The sequence below is a fragment of the Drosophila albomicans genome, chromosome 3 (assembly GCF_009650485.2).
Source record: "Drosophila albomicans strain 15112-1751.03 chromosome 3, ASM965048v2, whole genome shotgun sequence".
NCBI classification, from domain to species: domain Eukaryota; kingdom Metazoa; phylum Arthropoda; class Insecta; order Diptera; family Drosophilidae; genus Drosophila; species Drosophila albomicans.
Genome location: NC_047629.2, coordinates 22,616,636 through 22,637,500, shown reverse-complemented (window position 1 = coordinate 22,637,500; position 20,865 = coordinate 22,616,636). Strand labels below are relative to the sequence as shown.

Below are 20,865 nucleotides of genomic sequence, written 5' to 3'. Positions count from 1 at the left end.
TAGTAAGCCTGAGAGTCGTATAGCTCCTGATCGTCGCTGTCGTCATCCTGCAGCTTGTAGATGAGCACATTCTTGCTGGCCTTTGGAGCCGCCTTGGCCACGGCAATGCCGCAGCAAAGTGCCGCAAATAGGCAGAGAACAAATTTTGAACTCATTTTCTGAGTGTTTGTGTCGAACTGATTAATGTCTCTTTTGGATTGTGTATTTATAGGCATTTCTTGTCTCTGTGGACTGCATACGGTTTGTTGTCTTTGTGGGAGATAAGTCAATTCACAAATCTATCCGTTTACATATTAAAACTGACCCACATATTGTCAGCTAGACCATCTGTGATTAGCGTGAAGACAACGCCTTAAATATACAAAATTTGAATACAAAGATGCCAATCAATGATGGCATGCAAATAAGTCAGACTATAAAAAATCAACTAAGAACTCGACGAAATGTCGTTCTGTTTTACCCGTTTTTATCGGTGTCATCGAACATTAAATTTATTTCTTCGCGAAATGATCAATTTTATATCAAGGTAATAAAAATAAAACTATCTGTCTCAGGATGATGTGACAGTTTTCTGCTATCGATCGAGCATTATGTGAATGGATAGCATCAAAGTGTTTTCTTTTCTTGTCTAATTTAGAGCAATAAATGATGAATGGTTTTCTTAATATTATGTTTAGTTTTGTTTGTAGAAAGATCGCAAAGATAGAATCGGCAAGTATTTACACATGTCGTTTCCAGTTAAGCAAGTTATTGTTCTTATGTTTGGAGCTAAAACTAGTTTGCAGACCAGAAATCGTTTACAAACATACTAACATTGATCAATATTTATCTAATCCCATTAAAACATTTACATACTCAACCATATTGTGAGCCATGAGCACTAGATGGCGCCAGTTTATTTTTCCCCTCTTTATAACCGCCGTCACTACTATGGAATATTAAAACTTCAATGGATGTCTGTATGAAAACAAGGACCTCAAAGACTATAAGGGATAGAATATACATATGTAGATATAATGACACAATAACAACTACAGTGCTAATGATTCCTGTAAATTTTGTTGTAACCAGATACAAACAGTTATTTAGAAATCAATTATATACGGTATATTTAGAATGCTGTAGTAAGCATATATACCAAATATGCATATCTTCTGGGTTAGTTTAGTATTTTTCTTATATGAAGTTGGTATAATTTCACAATACTACCGCGTCTTCGCACTGTTTTTCTCTTAGCTGTAGTTTCCTTAATGGTTAAATTAATAGAATAAACGTTTCTTGAATAATTTAATTTATTACTCGATCTTTAAAGTATATACATATAATTAAAATGTTATCCAAGCTTAACAAATTGTTCTAAAGTTGCTTCTCTTAATAGCAAGTCTTGCCCCTCGTTTGGGTTTGACGGCAGTTTTTGGCATTCTTTCCAGATTTACGTGGAGCACCGTAATAGTAACGATTGTAGTACTTAGTTCCTTGAACCGGACCTTGGTAAACGAAATCCGGGTATGGAGAAGGAAAACCACTATAGCTGCTATAGGGATATGGAGAAGGAAAAGCAGCATAGGCGCCATAAGCTGAATAAGCAGAAATAGGAGCACTGGGAATGAAAGGAGGTGGAGGAGGAAGTTGCTCTGGATCAGTTTCCGGATCGAAATCGGGATATTCGTCACTATCTGAATCGAATTCCCCATCCTTGTCTACATGTTGTTCGCTTTTTGTAAAGAGATAATTCTTTAAGGGCAATTGTCCCCAGTTGAGTCCAATAAGTCTTCCTTGGCCAGCAGTGACTCTCTTGATACTCCTGGGACTTGCATAGTAGGCTGCAGCAGCCTGAATGCTGCTCTCGTCCATCTTGTAGACCACAGCATCGTTCTCATCCTTGGCCATGGAAAGACCACACCAAGTGCCAATAACAGGCTAAGCGCAATTGTTGAGTTCATGTTTAGGGTGAACGATTGCTGCAACTGCTGAACTCTGCAACGAGTTCTTAGTTTTTATAGTGACAGCTGTCAAGTGTCACTTGGATCAATCATCAAATCACCAACCATCCAAGTTGATTTACACTTCTATGTCAGGAGAATCATTAACATGCAAATCAGTTAATCTTACAGAAAGCTAAAGTTGTCGATCTTTGTCATATTAGTCAAGCTATAAATATCAAACTCAGCAAGTTGAACTTTAAATCTTAAATGCTTGCTTCCTAATAAATCACTATTTTCTATGACTATTAACTGATTAATTTTGTAAGTCAAAGTCTAATAATCTACAATAATCCGAATGCTCAATAAATCAATACACTCCTATTAAGTCTTTAAATATGATTTATTTCAAAATTTGTGATTTCGTTGTTATCATTTCGTAGTGCAAATTCTTCCTAGGCCTAGTATAGTCTTTGAGCAGATCTTTGTCGCATCTTCAGTTGACTCCCTGCCGCGGAAGGGATAGCCAAGATTGGGATAAGGATATCCATAGTTGGGATAACCAGGGTACTGGTAACCAGGATAGCCAGGATAAACAGAGTAGCCAGGATAGCCAGGAGAATAGTAACCGGGATAAGGCCAGCCAGAATAGGGGCGATAACCGTGATGATGTCCATGTGATCCAGGTCGTGGATAGCCAGGATAGAAGTAGGGCGGATAACCGATAAATGGATTGTTTAAATAGTATGGCAATGAACCTTGCAGAGTTGCAGTCTCGGTTTCCAGCAGCGCCTCTTCTTCACCAGTTTCAATTGCCGAAGCGAGTGCAATGGTATTGCTCTCTTCTTCGATGTCATCGATGTCATCGTAATCATCATGTCTTGTCTTGGCTGGTTCCCCTTCGATGGCAACGGCAATGCCACACCAGAGTGCCAGGCACAGGCATAAGGCGAATTTCAAGCTCATTTTGTAAGCGCTGCAGGCCAAATGATTAGAATCTTATATTCCACTGACGTATTTATACATACATTCATACAGCAAAGCAGATCAAATATTCCACACTTATGCGAATGGTAACCCAATTTTGGAGATAAAAAAATGCCGCAAAAGGCCTAATGTAATATGACATTTTCTTGTCGCATTAGGAATAGAAACATCGTCATCGTCATCGTCGTTAAGAACAATTCGAATGCTAATAACTTGGACTAATATCATCAGATTAGACCACACTCTAAATTCCGCGCCCAACAAACGATGAATAAAATATGAAACAAAACAAAATCACTGGAAAGAAAAGAGCATAAAAAGATGAATATCATTACTTGAAGAAGAGCAACCCTTTGATACGGATCAGTTTGTGGTTCAGTTGTAGGTTAATGTCTTGCTAATCTAACCGATCAATGGGTTCTTGTTAAGCTGTTAAACTCTGAACTCTGACAGTGACATGTGACTGACATGATGCCTTAGACTTGTTCAGCAATTAATCAGTTTACTTTGGTCTACTTGAGCGCATTCTCCATGGTATATAAGCTGAAGAACAATGAAAGAACTATACTTAGAATTCAGTTGACTTTCAAACGAAATGTTTGTGGTTCTATTTAGTTGTCTTTTGCTTGGCCTTGCAAATGGCCAACAGTTCTCATATACAAACTCGAATGGCGTAGTTGTCGTTACAATCAATGTGACTGATATTGTGAAAAATATAACAAGTCTCATAAAGCCTCAACCAACGTCTGATACCCCGTTACAAACATTCTTATCGAACATATTCAATCAGTTTGGAATACCGGCAACTATTACTTTCGGTCGAAACCTTGAGGAGGTGCCACAGGCGTTGATACTCCATCCTCAATTGGAACCAGTGCATGTGGGCGACGTTGACTTGGATGTGCCTCAACAGACAGAAGGACGCTACACTGCGGAAGACTTACAAGAATCACGTAAAGTTCGCGTGCCAATCTACAAGACTGAACCGAAGTCCTATCGTCTCTATAGCTACATCAACAATAGAGCCAACTACGCCGACGCTTTGTATAAACGATCATCACGTGTGGGCCATAAACCTAATTAGTGAAATGATTGGGACTTTCATTCACACGTTGTGTGACGCAAATCTTCAAAATATGCAGATATTTTAACGACTATAACTGAATGAAATTAAATAAAAATTATTGAATTCAAATCTCCTAATAGGAACTATCAACTTTGACATCAGCCTGTGATACGCAGTCAAATTATGCGCATATATTTTAGGGCCAACAAATAATATGCACAGATATAATATGTATATACATATGTTTCTGAGCTGCAGAACACAAAAACGCTACATTTACATAACTAATGGTTACTATTAATGAGTTGGAACTGAACCCGACCCGAACGTTCTGTAATCTATATAAAGGCCTCTTGTCATCTGCTGTGCATCAGTTGCTTTTATTCCTCAATAGATCAGAGAATGCTTCGCTTGAACTCCATACTCCTCCTTCTTGGCCTTTGTGCCCTAACGCAAACGCAGGCCTTGAGGGTCTTCGCCCGCACAGCGTTGCCCACTTCCCAGGAGCTCGACGATGAGGAGCCTGAGCCACAGGGACGTCTCTTCTCGATTATCCGAGAGACGGAGCCAGCGCGCTATCCACTGTACGACCCCAAGCCGATCATAATCTCGCAACCACCCCAGGCATCGTATCCACCACTGCCATACTACCAAAGTCCAGTACCAGCCCCACCGCCACCACCACCGCCAGCACCAGCTCCAGCGCCTTATCCCGTGCCACAGCCCATTCCCTTCCCGGTGCCAGTGCCACCGCCAATTCCACCCACGATCATCAGGCCCATAATCAGCAGGCCACATCATCATCATAATCCCGGCTTCGGCGGCTTTGGCGGTTTCCCGCCATTCATCAACATCACCTACTCGCCAGTGGTGTCTGCAACCCGCTCAGGTCTGCTCAATCGTGGTGTCGAGGAAGCGCAACTGAATGATCTTAACCAACTGTCGCAGTTGCTGTTCCCTCAAGGTCAGCCTCAGTTTATGCCTCAACAGCTGTCGCAGCTGCAACAGATTCAACAGTTCCAACAATTGCAGCAGCTCTCTCAGCTGCAGAACCAGGCATTGCCCACCAATGTGGCCTATCCACCATTCAACGGAAACGTCAACAACAACGCCAACAACCAAGAGGGCACCATTACTCTGGCTCAATTCCAACAGTTGCTTTCAAACTATGTGCCATCGCAACAACTGATCGATATTGATATGAATGAAGAGACGGATCAGCGTATCAAGATGCGTCGCTCTCAAAAGTCCAAGAGGAAGTCCAAGAAATCCAAGAAGTCCAGGGTGCATCCTCAAACGGTTTACCTAGCCATTGACCCCGTCCAAGGACAATTGCCAATCGATGTTCAAGCGCAAGCGCAAGCTCAAGCTAACGCTGTACAGGCTTAAAATAAGTACTTTAATGAACTTTGTAATGAAAAACTGAGTGTGTTTTATGAAAAAATAAACAAACAAAAATATAATTGAAATAGATATTTATGAACTGCATTCACACGAGAATTCGCTTCTGTTGGGCTAATTTGGATGGCCTCAGGGGAAAAAGGCTAGGGTAAAAGCAATGAAATTGATATGGCAAATATTCAATAGAACTGCGTGCATATAAATTATCATATTTATGATGCATTGTTTTTATTCAATTTAAATAAAAGCTAAACTGTGTTAAGCACATTCAAAGTTGTAAAATGTAATTTGTTGCACACTTCTCAATGAAATTTAAATTGCGAATAGATTCATAGCAAATGACAGAAAAGTTGACCAAGTTGCTAAATCGATTCTTATCTGTTAAAATGACATAAAATATATGCTAAACTATCCAGGAATGTGTGCAAAAATATTGCATAATTAAGAAATGCCAAAACAAGATTAGAAGATTAGGCAAATGTGTAAGTCCTTTTCACCTTTCACCAGCACCAGTTTGACCATTTGACCAGGTGACCAAATGACCAAATGCAAATGATATCGGAATACACGTCTTCGCATTATATTTTTATTGCCAAATACTTTCATTTTTAGAAGGAGACGCCTCAATTTAAGCATCAATTATTTATGCAAATTGCGCTCGAATCGGAATATTAATATTAATACTAAAAGAAGAAGTCTTGAGAAAAAATAAACAAAAGAAGGTCAGATGGGTTATAAGCATGTTATAAAAGCCACTGTTCATTCTTTACTGACCTCAGTCAGTAAACATACAGAAAGTTTGCCGCACGCGCAACAGATTCTTTCAAAGTTCACAGCCACAGAAATATACAAAAATGTTTGGACGCCAACTGGAATTGGTGATCCTGCTGGTCCTGGCGACCATGGCAACAGCCCAGGTGGGTTTCCAAGCACGGGAATTGGAGAACAATAAACTGGTGGTTGAGTTGCCCACTGTCAACTTTACTAGACTCTACAATGCCCTTAGTCTTAGCCCGCTCTATACTAAGCTCTTGAATTTGACTTCCAAGACCGGACTGATATCTGCGCTGGAGACTGCCACCGACACAAGGACAACCCCAGAAGCCGTCAATCTGCGTCAGGCGCTTCTCACACAAACTCTTGCCGCTTCTCTTCTACAGAATGGCCTCCGCTATAGGGTTACCCCACAAGTGCCCACTGGATACTTTGGCGGTGTGCCCACCCTAGCTACAAATACTATAACTCGCACTGGAACCCCAACGTTAAACAATTTGATCACAGGTCAGGTACCCACCGGAGTAAATGGATTACAAATTTATGGTGGCAATTATGCTCCCCAGCTTGGTGCTAACTATGGAACGCGTCTTGGCAATGGTTATGGATATCCTGGAGTACAACAGATCATTGGCTTGAACAACCTAAACAATATACCCGGTCTGCGAGTTCAGGAGCTGCCCTACTCCGTGTTACAGAACAATGGAGGACTCTACACCTTGTACAACGACTACAACAATCGTCGCCGCCAAGGATATCGCAGGCGTGGCAGCAACCGGGATCGCTACTCCAGTGATATTGACGGCTATCGCCAGTGGTTGCGCAACAGGTATTCTTCACAGAGATATGACAACTCCCCTAAATATCATCGCTATGGTTATGGCCAGCAGAATGTGAACAGTTATGGCCAAGATGATTATGGCGACGATGAGGATGATTATGCTGAGCCAAGTGGAACTGATTTCGCCGAGGGCGATGACTTTGGCGACGACTACGAAGATGGTGATGATTTGTGGCGCAAAGCGAATGCTGATACACAAAGCAAACCAAAGCAAAAAAAAGACAGCAAGAAAGACAAGAAACGGATAGAGCCAGAGCAACAATCTCAACAACGTTCCAAACGCATTAGTTATTAATTAGTTAAAAGTGTTTTCAATAAATTGAATGAATGCTCCGACTTTGACTACGAATCGATTGTTAAGCAGTTTTTTTCCGGGGGAGAAATTTTGATAGAAATTTAACCAGATACATTTGCATTAAATAATTTCAGCGCTTTTGCTGAGCTCTAGTTAAATATGCATAAACCATGGGCGAATCATTTAGTTGGTTTGCAAACTTGTAGCGAAATGAATCCCAAAACGTCTCTGATTTGGCCTTTGATCGTTGCCCTGGCCTGCCTTCAACTTGGCGTCCACAGCTTGCCTCTAAAGAAAAGAAAACAAGAGACGCGTTCACTCTTACCCTTGGTATTCCTAGTGGGATCTTCGAAAGTGAATGTAAACGTGGCAAACACCGATTCAACAGAGTCGGCACTTCGACGACAACAAGAACAGTACGACGATACCCGACAGCAAAATTTGGTGGCTGACGCATTGTCACAGAATGCCGCTCAGATTGAGGAAGCTTTAATCCGTCAACAGTTTCTGCAAAGTCTTGCGGAGTCGCTTTCAGGCAACAATCTGGACGACAATGGAGCAACAATATCAGAAGCTGCCCTGTTGGATTTGCTTGCACAGTCGAATAATCGTGGTGCTATTGACGTTAACGATGGAGAATACGATTACATAGACTTTAATAAGGGTTCACGCATCAAATACGATTTCGTTAATAATGAACAAGCATTTAATTATGCTCCAACAACAAACAATATTTTAAGGGTTCGACCAGCTTCACAGATTGGTTATCTCATTCCATCTTGATGGGAATGAAAGCAAGTCTAGTTAATGCTGATCGAATGCCATTATTCAAATGTTCCTTGTCTCTTGTATTCATTGTATTTGTTTGCCAATAGCCTAAGATAATAAAGTTATGCTCTGATCATTTCTTTTTTTTTTTTGATAGAAACTCACCCGGACCCATTTGCATTAAGTATCTACGGAGCTTTGTCTGAACTCTAGTTAAATATGCATAAACCATAGCCGAATCATTTAGTTGGTTAGCGAACTCGTAGCGAAATGAATCCAAAGTCTGCTCTGCATTGGCCTTTGATCGTCGCCCTGGCGGCCTGTCTTCAGCTGGGCGTTAACAGTGTGCCCATAGAAGCGAAACCCGAGACGCGTTCGCTATTGTTCCTGTTAGGATCTTCGAAAGTTAATGTCAACGTTGGAAACAATGGGTCGTCAGAGTTGGCTCTTCGACAAGCACTTGAGGATTACCCACCATTCCAAGACCCAATTTTGCTGGCTGACGCGTTACAAAATGCAGCTCAACTCCAGGAAGCTTTGATACGTCAACAGTTTTTGCAAAGCTTTGTGCAGTCGCTTTTGGCCAACAATGCGCCTAACACTATTGCAGCAATATTACCAGATGCTCCCATAGACTTGGATGCACAGACGGATGAAACCGATGAAACAGACTCCGAGGCCATAGATGAGAATGATGGCGAATACGATTACATAGACTTTAACAAGGGATCACGCATCAAATACGATTTGGATAACAATCGGCAACTAGTTGATTATGTTCGAAACCCCAACAAAATTTTAAGGGTTCGACCAGCTCCACAGATTGTCGGCGTCTTTAATAGACAGCAAACTGGTTATCTAATTCCATCTTGATGGGAATGAAAGCAAGTCTAGTTAACGCTGATCGAAAGCCATTATTCAAATGTTCCTTGTCTCTTGTCTTCATTGTATTTGCTTGCGAATAGCCTAAGATAATAAAGCTATGCTCTGATCTTTTCACATTTTATTACATTTGCCCTGCTGTCTTCTGTTTGCTGTCCGCTATCTACAGTGACTGCTGGGTTAAAACTATAAATTAGCAATTCCCTCTAGCAGACTAGTTAAGTAGCTGCAAATATATAAAACCATTTGCACTAACCTCACGAAGGTTCAGTTCTTAACGAGTTGCTTTGACGTGAGGTCGTCGAAATGTTAATTAATCGCGTCTGGCTCCTACTTGTCTTTGCCTGTGCACCTGCATGGGCTCAGTTCTCTACGCTCAACGTTGGGCCTTTTACTCTGCCAGTTTTTAATATCCGGGATGCTATTAATCAGCTCACAGGACAATCAACGAATGGACAAAGCGCACAAAACAATAATGGGGCCGGTAATAATGGAGCCGGCAATAATGCTATTAATCAGTATAATCAATATGAAGCCGACTTATGGAATGCCTACTACAATGATTACAACTATGCTCAATACCTGCAAAACTACGAGTACTACGCCGCTTTGCTGGCCTATCTAGAAGCCCAAAATGCCAACTCACAGACCACAACTACCACAACAACCGCAGCACCGACATCTACCACAACAACAACAGAGGCTACAACGGTTTCCACTTCTACAGCATTGCCAACACAGTCTCCGACGGTGACTACTTCGACAGCATTGCCAACATCTTCGCCCACGGTGACTACTTCGACAGCATTGCCAACATCTTCTACTACAGATTCAACCACTTCTTCTACAACTGAATCGACAACAGCTTCAACAACGGTCTCGACGTCAACCGCCTTGCCAACATCTTCAACAATTACCACCTCCACAGCAATACCAACATCTTCTACCACAGATTCAACTACTTCCTCAACAACAGAGTCAACCACAGCTTCAACAACTGTTTCGACCTCCACAGCAATACCAACATCTTCTACTACAGATTCAACCACTTCATCAACAACAGAGTCAACCACATCGTCAACAACGGTTTCGACCTCCACAGCAATACCAACATCTTCTACTACAGATTCAACCACTTCATCAACAACAGAGTCGACCACAGCCTCAACAACTGTTTCAACATCCACAGCAATACCAACATCTTCTACTACAGATTCAACCACTTCATCAACAACAGAGTCGACCACAGCTTCAACAACTGTTTCGACATCCACAGCAATACCAACATCTTCTACTACAGATTCAACCACTTCATCAACAACAGAGTCAACCACAGCTTCAACAACGGTTTCGACCTCCACGGCAATACCAACATCTTCTACTACAGATTCAACCACTTCATCAACAACAGAGTCAACCACATCGTCAACAACGGTTTCGACCTCCACAGCAATACCAACATCTTCTACTACAGATTCAACCACATCTTCAACAACAGAGTCGACCACAGCTTCAACAACTGTTTCGACATCCACAGCAATACCAACATCTTCTACTACAGATTCAACCACTTCATCAACAACAGAGTCGACCACAGCTTCAACAACTGTTTCGACATCCACAGCAATACCAACATCTTCTACTACAGATTCAACCACTTCATCAACAACAGAGTCGACCACAGCTTCAACAACTGTTTCGACCTCCACAGCAATACCAACATCTTCTACTACAGATTCAACCACTTCATCAACAACAGAGTCGACCACAGCTTCAACAACGGTTTCGACCTCCACAGCACTACCAACAGAATCTACGACAGCTTCGTCAGATATTACAACTTCCACAGCGTTGCCAACATCTACAGATATTTCAACATCAACTGCAGTGGCCCCGTCAACCACACCAACCACGACTGTTCCAGTACGAAAGTTTGTTCCTTATCCCTTACTGATTAGCAACAGCAATGGAAACAATCAAAGAATTCAGGCTCCCGCATCTGTGAGCGAAGATGAAGTTCACTACCCAAGTGTCGTCGAAGGTCATCAAGGACAAATTTCGCTGCCACCAAATGCACAGTTTGTTCGATTAACTGATAAAGATGGAAGACCTTTGATATTGATAATGCCCAGCTCCGACAAACAGAGCTGGCAAATGGCACCAAGCACATTCAACCGGTATCAACAGCCTTTGCCACTTGCACGGCCCCGGCCACAAAAACAGCCACAGAGACGACGACCTGTTGCACCTTACACCAGCTACCCATATTATTACAACAATCAGAATTCGTTGTATCATAAAAGAGGTCAGAAGTAGACAACTTTGGAATGCATTGATAGCTCATTAAATTAGAAAGTTATTCAAGCGATAATTTTGTGTATGATTTGGAAAGACAATAAAATGCAAAAAAATTTAATTAATATGATTAAGCAAAGGAAAACGAGGGTATTGTCTTAGCGGCTCTCCGTATAAAATCTCATGATGCGGCAGAATGGATTTAGTAATAATCTAGTTTCCATGATCTGAACACATAGCGAAAATGCTGCCCAGTTTAGTGAGCATTTTGCTGCTTACCGTAGGCACAGCATGGGCAATCACTTTTAAGATTGGAGACTACAGAATAACAGGGCCTATTTTGGATTTTAGTGACACAGCGCAACTAATCAACGAAGCAAAAGGTCTTTTCATTCCAAGGCCGGCAATTGATAGACAATACTATTACTATTATCCGCCTGCAACCATGGTACTATCCCATCAACCCTGTAAGACCAATAAGACCACCAAGACCGTCAAAACCATCACATCCCACACGGCCGCAGCCAACAACACCACCAAATGAGACGACAACTGAGTCATCAACTGAGACACCAACGAAACCAGAGGTCACAACAGTTTCTACTCTGACAAGAAATCGGACATCGAATCAAAATTTTATTCAAAGATTATCTCTTGTCTCTACTCCGAATCCATTGACACTGTTATGTCTACTAAATTCACAGGTCTGTGAACAAAACACAAATCTTATAAACTAACCGACTGATTTCTAAGTCTTTAAGAACGAAATATTATTATTGAAGGTACTTTGCTTTTAAAAGTGATTTTATTAATGTGGCTATTTAAAATCCTTATCTAAATTATTCATTAAAACACAATGAGAAAAAATCAAAATATTTTCTAAAGCTAATCGTAGTGATAATTTATTCTTTATCAGTGTCACCTTTTCTTATTTCTGCATTTGGATCGATTTCATTGTACCCAAAAGCGAGTTAGTTTTCGCAAAACTCGTGCTGCATCTGTAGGTCATTAGTCTAGAAAGTTATTCATGCTAAAACCAAATTGGAGCGTGCAAAGAAAGACAAAAAAATTAAAGACGTCAGACAGGTTTTGTTCCTGTTTATCGCAATTCAGATAATATTTAATTACTACTAGCCCACAAATATTGAGAACTATAGGGGTATTCATAATATGGATCAAAAAAAAAATAGAAGAAATCATCAAAAGGATAAAAAACAGTTATCTTTATTTTTACTTGTTTATTGAATTTACTTTCTAAAAATTTAAATTATGGGATTAAATACAAAAAAAATTAGTACAAGTTTCAGTACTCCAAACGTTATAAAATTTAATAAATTTCAAATTTTGTACATTTTAAAGACTAATCTTCTAAAGATTAATGTAATGATATTCAAAAGCTGCCTTTTAAAAACACTTCTTGAATGAAAGTAAAATCTATAGAAACATTTTCTTAATCCACAATAACAATATTAAAAGTGATGAAAAGCAAGTTAAAGAAGTGATAATAGCCAGGTATTGTTTCATCTAAAGCTGCGTAGTTTTATGCTATTGAATGTGAATTAACGCTTTAGGCAACCATTAATCATCAATATTAGAATGGATAGCTTTATTAGTTTTATTGCGAGATTAGCCCCAACTGATGTCTATATAAAAGCACTTGGACTTTGCCAATCTCTCCTAAGTTCCGACCAAGACGCGTGCCCGTAAAGTGATGTAAAATTTACCGAAAAATTCGAATCCGTAATGTTTATAAGTCGCGTCTGCATTTGGCTATTGCTCGCAGGGTCAACATGGAGTCAGTCACCAGGCGATATTGGTCAGATGAGACTACATATTCCTGTGTGGGATATAACCGATATTTACTCCAGGATAACGAATGCATTGCACGCTCCGCATAAAAAGCAAAAGACTGAGAGGAAAAAAAAAGTTGATGTTGCTGCTTTGGACAACTATTACAATGATTATTGGGAGAATTATTATTATCACAATCCGCCGTACGTGGAGTATGTGCTTCCGCCGCCACCTCCTCCCCCTAGACCAAGACCTTCGCGCAGACCCACCAGAAGAACAACCACAACGAGGAGAACAACCACAACCACTGCCGCCACAACCACAGTTGCCACAACAGCTGCAACCACAACAACAGCAGCCACAACAACAATTGCCACAACTGCTTCTACAACTGCAGCCACAACTGCATCATCTGTGGACTCAAACAATGCTACTACTACAACACCGCAACCAGAGACAACCACAGTTTCTTCCGACACAACAACAACCATCCCAACAGCCACTACCACACCATCATTTCCCAGCGCAAGCAGTGAGCCTTCTATCATCGTCTCAAGTGACTCTGAAGACATTTTAAGTCCCGCTCAGCAGTTGTCCATCAAGTCGCCACCAAAGTCTATGAACTCATTGTGCTACAACTTTCCAAAGCTATGCACACAGCCGGAGGATGCACAGTACGTGGAACTCACTGATGGCAATGGTAATCCTTTCTTGTTGATATCGCCCAGAGCAATTGCCAAAACAGTCAAAAAGCCAAACATCTACAAACCTACATTAAGACCTTATAATCAACGGAAGCGAAGTGGCAATCAGTTCTACAGGACTTTAAGAAAAGAAACGAGAAAGCGTCCTTCGTATTATTAGTTCTATGCGTTGAAAATAATTCAATAAAGTATCTGTGGAATATTGTTGTGATTGAAAAGAAGTAGTCTGCGAAACATGACAGAAATTAATTTTAAAAGCCAAGTTTACATCTTTACATTTTACTTTATTAAATTGTTTCGCATTTGCTGAGTAAGGCATTACTCATGGGAAACAAAATCATCCTAAAGTGCTTTTATGATACATTATACGTTGCATTGCAAAACTTACTTATTATTCTTCGAGTATCTACAGCTCCAAATTAAGAGCGGAAGGCTATGACTAAGATCTTTTGGAATTCGGTGAAATAGATTTCTGATAGAAATCAAATCTGACAACCAGAGCGAAGCCCAACTTTTTCTATATCTTTTAACCGATTAACTTTCTAATGATTCCAAGAAACTCTCGACTGAAACCAGCCAGAAGTGAGCTCACCCAAGAAGGAGAGCTGACAAACTCTATAAAATCAAATCTCAATCGCAGAGATGTTGTTACGTAATTGCCAGGTAGCAAGAGTGGGCGCCTCTGGTGAAGCGAAAGGGTTCAGGGCATCAGCATAAATTCGGTTGTCATTGTCATTGCCATGGCCATTGTCTTTGTGTTTGTCTTTGACATGTCAAAGCAAAAAACGGGTTTGAGTTCAGCTGACTTGAAAGCCAAATGCCAGTCGCAATCGTAACTCAAGAGCAGCAGGTACTTAGCTCACAAGGTGTCGCTATGGCAATGTGCGATGGATTGCGGATGCTGTTGTTACTGCCAGCGATGGTCTTAGCCTGGTCAGTTGTACGTGTGGACGCCACACTCGATGAGACACTGCAGCATATACCCAAATTAAGCCACGCCCAAGTGGCGCTAATCGCTGACAATGCCACAGCACGTTGCAAGCTAACGCCAGAGCTGTGCGATTGGCAACTTCATCTGTACGAGGGGCACGCATTCAGCGTCCAACTGCCACAAGACAACAACATCACAAACAGTACAAGTACAACCACAAGTCCATCGACTTCAAGCACAACATCCACAACTAGTTCACCGCCAGTTGAGACTAAACCCATTCCCGTAATCTTTACGGTGCCTGGCAGCGATCAGAGCCACAAATTACTTATCTATGCGCAGGTGGAGCGACAACAGAGCTGGACAAAGTTGGGCAAGTCACAACGGCAACGACAACGGAGACGGCGACGACGACGGCGAAAGCTGTTGGCCAACTTCAAAACGGTTATGTAAACAAAGCGATAGACAAGTTGAAAAGTTCCGCTTTGCTGCTTAAATTCAATAAATGAAGACAACAAATAAAACGACAAAGAACAAAATCCCAAGAAGTCTTAAATGGCTCAAGATTCATGATAGTTTCCCATTTGACTTATTTAACGTCTTGGATGCTGTTCTGGCGCTTTAGGCCAGACCAACAAAACTGCCTTACAGGTTATCGAACAATAAATAAGACTATTATCTCATTAATGTCCAATTCACGCCATGCTGAGCGCTGTCTGCTGTCGGCCGTCCAAACTGGAAGTCAGAACTAGAAGCCGTTGGACCGCTTTCAACTTTAACCTGTGACCGCATCGTCGCGTGTCCCCTTCCCCTTATGCGTCTCTGTCACCTCTTCGATAAGCTGTCTAAACACATTTCATTTGGTGTGAACTAAGCCGTCATTATGCTCATCTTCTATTTGTTTACTTAAATATTAATAAATTGCCTTTTAAATGCCAGAACGTATTTAATTAAGTCATTCGTTGACTTTCTGAATGAACTGAGCTTTCGATTTCTCGATGAACTCGACGGGGGGAGAATTTAGTATTGAGAGACAGGTGAGTGACAATTGAAGGCATTAAGAATAGATTAATTCTTACTTAGCGCATTTGCATACTTAAGAATTCGTAGAAAGTGAGAGAAGAGCATTCATTATTCATTGTTAACAGTGACAGTTATTCACGCGGAAGAGAATCCGTGTCATAATTATTCATTCTCAATCGAATGAATTGGCAAGAATTATTTCAAAAGTAAAGGGATAGGTTAAGAGAAAGTTGCCTAAAAACTAACCAGGATAAGCCAACAATCAAGTAGGACAAATCAGTTCTTTCTTGCATCAGTTACAATCCCAGGCGCGCCATTCATTTCCAAAGTATTCATTTCGAAATGGTTACAAGTGAATACAAAATGTGAAATTGCCCAAGTTGAGCAGGAACTTCTCCAACTTTCGCTCGGCATTTTACGATTATATTTTATTTTTTATGACCAAGTGCTGAGCATAAAAATGAAGTTTAGATCCACTAACTTAGTTGGTAGTTGTAATCAACACTAAAAACTTACCCCGATCCCTACCAAACAGCTAACATACAACTGGACAGCAAACTGGGCTCATTTGAACGGAAATTCAATTCAACGCTCGCTGGACATCAGTTTTGTTGTTGCCGTTCCCCGCTGTTCTCAAAACCTGACAATTGAACTGGTTGCACAGTCATATCCGTTGGGCTGGATGATCATTATCATGATGATGACGACCAAGGCGACGGTCATCGTCATCCTCGGTGATGCTATCATAAATCGTATTCAAAAATTTTCTAATTTCCGCATATGGTAGTATCTGCCACCAATTTGTCGTAGTTTCGATTTCCTGCTCCAACTCCTGCTGACTGCCACTGGGTCGACGTTGTGAACCCTTCCTCCGCTTGCCCTTCCCCTTTCCCTTACTCTTTTTCGTGCCGGGGGCGTGTGTGCTCGTCGTCGTTGTGCTGATTTCCGGTGATACTTTCACTGGCGCCTTGACATTTGCTGTCCCAACCATCAGCATTGCTCCAGAGCTCGGTCTGATTCTGCTGCCACTGCTGCTGCTGCTGCTGCTACTCGAAGTCGTCGGCTTTGTATCAATTTCATTGGGTCTCTTCTTTGTTTTTGGTTTTGTTTGCTTTCGCCTGGACTTGGGAATAGTGAGAGGCTTATCTACAGCAGCAACTGGTCGTGGCATCGACTCGAGTTGAAGCACAGCATTGATGCCATTTGCTTGTCCATCATTGTCATGCCGACTGTCATTCTTCTTCGTGGCATCAGCATCACCATCAGCATCAGTCTCAGCCTCATTCTCGACCTGCAACTCTGGCTTCGGCATCAGTTGCTCCTTGTCATATGCATTAGCTGTATTAGCTGCTTCAATTGTCGTCATATTGTTCGCATCCTTTGCTCCATGTTTGCTGTCATCAATGCCAGCAGTGCCATCATTGGCATTGCTCTTATTAGGCTGCTCAGTTGTCGACTCTCTGCTCATGCTTTCCATTTCATCTAATGTGCTAATTGCTTGAGAGTGCTCAGAGTCCGGCTTGACTAGCATCTCTGCTGTGCTCAAATTTTCGATCATTTTCGGCGTTGTTGTGTGGTCCTGTTCCTGTTTTTCTTGCTTCTCGTTCTCCTCGAGTGTTGGCATTGCCAATTTCAAATTCAATGGCTGCGTTTGCTGCGCAATAACTTCTGCACTGTCTGGTTTACGATCCTGTTGCTGGCTGGCATTCTTGCTGAGCGTGTTGAGCAGCACAATCTTCCGTTTGCCCATGTGCTGCACATGGAACTCATGCGAGTATAAATTACGCATTGCATGCGAGTTTTTCAAACTGGAATTCATTTGCTGCTCGGCTAATTGACTGTTTATTGGCTCGCTATTGCTGGTTGCAGTTGCAGTTGTTTCGGTTAGTTTAAGATCCTCGTTCGATTGTTTTCGCTGCGTAATTATCTGTTCTGCATCTGCGGTTGCATTAGCTGAGGCAACTTCTGGGTAACTCGCCATGTAATTATCGGTGTCGAGGTTACGGTAATGAGATTTCGCCACTGTCAATTCACGACGACTGATATGCGAGAGTTGCTCCAGCAGTTGACCCATGGGCAGCGCCTGGCCAGGTTCAGCTATCGTCTGCTTGCCTACCAAATTGGACAGCGGTTTGTTGTACGCATAAACATCAACGTTGAATACGCCATGAACTGGCGCTCGCTTCCAGTGCTTGCGTGCTCCATGGACAACAGCAGGTGGTTGAGCTACAAGAGAATTCCGTTGGGATTTAGTCAGTGGAGTAAATTAACATTAACGTTAGTTGCTTTACATGCCAAGGCGATGATTATCAATATCTTTACTGCCGGCAGCCACATGACTTTAGCATAATTTGGGCGTTCCGTTCCCGTCCGTTCCGTCAACGACTAAACCGATTGTGCGACACTCACGCAATTTTATCACCTCTGAATTTGGGTCAGACTAAGACATGAAGCTGTGAAGATCAAGTTTTGGCTGCTGTCTAATTTGCATTAACCATTCACATTCATTCGCAAATGTTCTAAGAATGTGAAAATCAACTTGAATTGCCAAAAAAGCAAAAACTGGTTTCCCAATTGGCTCAGACAACGGCACTTTTCTGTTTTTTACCCTGTCTGTCAACACAATGGATCGGAATGGGATCTGTTTGGGTTCGAATATTGTTATTGTTGCTGTTTGCTAATGCTATGCCATAAAACTTGATTGTTATGGTCAAGACAAGATGATGGGCCTGTCGTTTAGTTGCCGCTTTGACACGCTGACCTGTCAGAGCCTTGACCAATTTCATTTTTACGCGATGGCGTTGCTTGAAAACTTAATAAAGTGACACACGCGATGACGCGAGGTGAAAGTCGATTGTCGCCAATTTGCATATGAATATCGATAGTAATATCGATAATTAATACCAAAAGGAAAGTAAAAAATACCACCTCCATAGACATTACTTATATACTTAATCACAAATGTCAAAAATAAATTGCATTTGTTTGTGTTTCGTTCCCCTCCATCCCAATTCCCCGAATTCAATTTTCGGGCATTTGGGAATTTTATTTATCTTTGCGAAAATGTCAAAAGCAGTTGAGCGAACGGCAAACAAAAGAAACTAATGAAATGAAGAACTGGGCAGCAGCAGTAGCAGGGGAACACGGCGAGTGACAGCTTGCACTTAGAGCACTTAAGATAACTGTATCTTGTGGCAAGTGCAAGCAGGGCTCACGGTCCAGTCCAGCGCTGATGACTACGATGATGTCTACTGTGCAAGATTTATGAAAACTGTTGACATTTAGTGCTTCGAACCGTAAACAGTGAAGCAATGCGGCCAAATCTACATGCGAACAATAGCGGCTCCAATGAATGCAGAGGCATAATGCAAATAACACACAAAATGAAAAAAGAGAGTGCAAAAAAGAAAGACGAAAATGACAAGCGGGAGGACAGTTGGACAGTCTGACAAGCAAACATACACACACAAAGACAGTTTACTGCATTTGGCAGAGAAAGTGATGGTGATGAAAATAGCAAAGGGTAGGTAAAACAAAAGGCATAAATGAAACATTTAAAAAAAGGTTCTGTTTTTGGCTTCATCAAATAGGGCATGATAACTAATTCAAACGGTTCAATTTAAATACGTTACATTTTTATTTATATTTATCGTTTCGCAATAAATCGAAATTCGAACAACAAACGTTGTCTCTCAATTGCTGAATGATATGGAAGTATCAACTCTAACGAAAGCTGCAATCGAAATTCTTATCGATTACGCATGAGTTGCGCTAATTACTAAAGTATGGAAAAGTAAAGCGTAAATACTATAACGCTAGACTGTTTCTAAATATATTTTTTATTTATTAATAAGTTTAACTTAGTTTTCAAAAAGTAAACAAATTACTTGTGGCAACGTCTTGTGGAAATATCCTGCTTAAAATGCAATTCGATTAATTATCGTCAACCAGCAATAAATTTTGGCAGCGAATAATCGATAGCAGGCCATAAATAATATATTTGTAAACGCGTCCATCAAAAAGCAACTTTTCGCTTATTGTGCACAGTTTTTATGGTACTGCAAAGTGAATTGAATTGTTGTAAGTTTGGCATACTTAAAGGGTATTTAGACTTCACAACTTTCTGGCATTGTTGCAATAAAAAACTTTGTTTCTTTCTGCTCTTTGCAGTTTTGCTTACAGAGGCGAGCATAAGTGGCAACTACGAGTCTCAATTCAGTGCTGAAGTGGCAGTGGGAGTGGGAGTGGAAGAGCGAGGGTTATACTGCAATCAGATGAAGCTGACGCCGTCAGTTGCTGTTTGCTGACCAGTGGACATCCTTCCGGTCGGCTGGTCGTGCCAAGGTGCCTATGCAAATAAAAATAAGTCATGGGCCAGCGCACACAAGCAAAAGTTAAGCGGATAAACGGAACGAAACGACAGCGATAGAGAGAGAGACAGCAAGAGAGAGAAAGGATTTACAAGATGGCGTTGCTGCAAAGGCGAACAAAGACGGGTGAGACAATTAAGAGCATTGTCATCAGCATCTTAATTAAAGAGAATCAAAAGAACAACAACATTATGAACTGCCTTTTGTGGTTGACTCTTGAAGAAAGAAGAACTTCTTTCATTATTTATTCAATTGGCAACTTTAAACTTCAATGCAAATAGTTTAAGTTGCTTTATTGTTGCTGTCACTCTCAATGTTGTCGTCTCTTCTGTTGTTGTTGTTGCTCAGAAGTGCAAATGCAAACAATTTACTTTGTCATTAGACGGACAATTTCAACACCCCACTTTCCACTCTTCACTCTTCCCCTATCACCGTGTCCTGTGTCTGCCTTTGTTATCCTTTTGTATACGGCTTGTCCTGGCTGCTGCTGCTCATTTGAGCCAACCAATTGCCCAGTTGGCAAATACTTTGTGTCCCGTTTGTTTTTTACTTTTATTTGGACATTCATTTGTTGCATTTGAAGCAGAGACTAAAATAACAAACAAATGGCAACTCACAGCACAACAAATGGAAAACTCGTTCACAGTATTTTGCACATTTTTCGCTTAATTTGAATTTTTCTATGCAAATGAACAGCACAAACAAATAAAAAAACACAAAAAATACAAAATTGTATCCCAAATTTGAATGGTTTTTCGTACAAGTTTTTGGTCTGTGCCAAATTGTTATTGCAATTTTCTTTGTGTCTCTTGTGC

The 20,865-nt window shown here is 41.1% G+C and overlaps 5 protein-coding genes across 6 annotated transcripts in view; 2 read left to right on the top strand and 3 right to left on the bottom strand.

The window, feature by feature from the left end:
* The window catches only part of LOC127565386 (nematocyst expressed protein 4), a 762-nt gene extending 607 nt beyond the window's left edge, over positions 1–155 (bottom strand). Inside the window, exon 1 of the mRNA XM_052003537.1 lies at positions 1–155. This exon is cut by the window's left edge and continues 212 nt beyond it. Coding sequence (XP_051859497.1) covers positions 1–155 — 155 coding nt within the window.
* Positions 156–2,354: 2,199 nt separating this feature from the next.
* Positions 2,355–2,888, bottom strand: LOC127565385 (uncharacterized). The gene has a single exon (XM_052003536.1). It carries the CDS (start codon positions 2,886–2,888, stop codon positions 2,355–2,357), a length of 534 nt encoding a protein of 177 aa, XP_051859496.1.
* Positions 2,889–2,960: 72 nt separating this feature from the next.
* LOC117569301 (uncharacterized protein DDB_G0284459) lies at positions 2,961–18,478 on the bottom strand. 2 transcript variants are annotated; one of them, XM_034250413.2, is made up of 3 exons: positions 17,972–18,478; positions 16,197–17,906; positions 2,961–3,206 (listed from the first exon to the last, which is right to left on the bottom strand). In XM_034250413.2, the coding sequence occupies exons 1-2, from the start codon at positions 18,015–18,017 to the stop codon at positions 16,345–16,347; spliced, it is 1,608 nt and encodes a 535-aa protein (XP_034106304.1). In that variant the 5' UTR covers positions 18,018–18,478; the 3' UTR covers positions 2,961–3,206; positions 16,197–16,344. The 2 variants fall into 2 exon arrangements, with proteins under 2 accessions (XP_034106304.1, XP_051860853.1); XM_052004893.1 differs by lacking the exon at positions 2,961–3,206 and adding an exon at positions 16,029–16,128.
* Positions 4,378–5,364, top strand: LOC127565384 (YLP motif-containing protein 1-like). The gene has a single exon (XM_052003535.1). It carries the CDS (start codon positions 4,378–4,380, stop codon positions 5,362–5,364), a length of 987 nt encoding a protein of 328 aa, XP_051859495.1.
* Positions 13,972–15,590, top strand: LOC117568689 (uncharacterized). The gene has a single exon (XM_034249499.1). The coding sequence runs from the start codon at positions 14,544–14,546 to the stop codon at positions 15,108–15,110; it is 567 nt and encodes a 188-aa protein (XP_034105390.1). The 5' UTR covers positions 13,972–14,543; the 3' UTR covers positions 15,111–15,590.
* Positions 18,479–20,865: the final 2,387 nt, after the last annotated feature.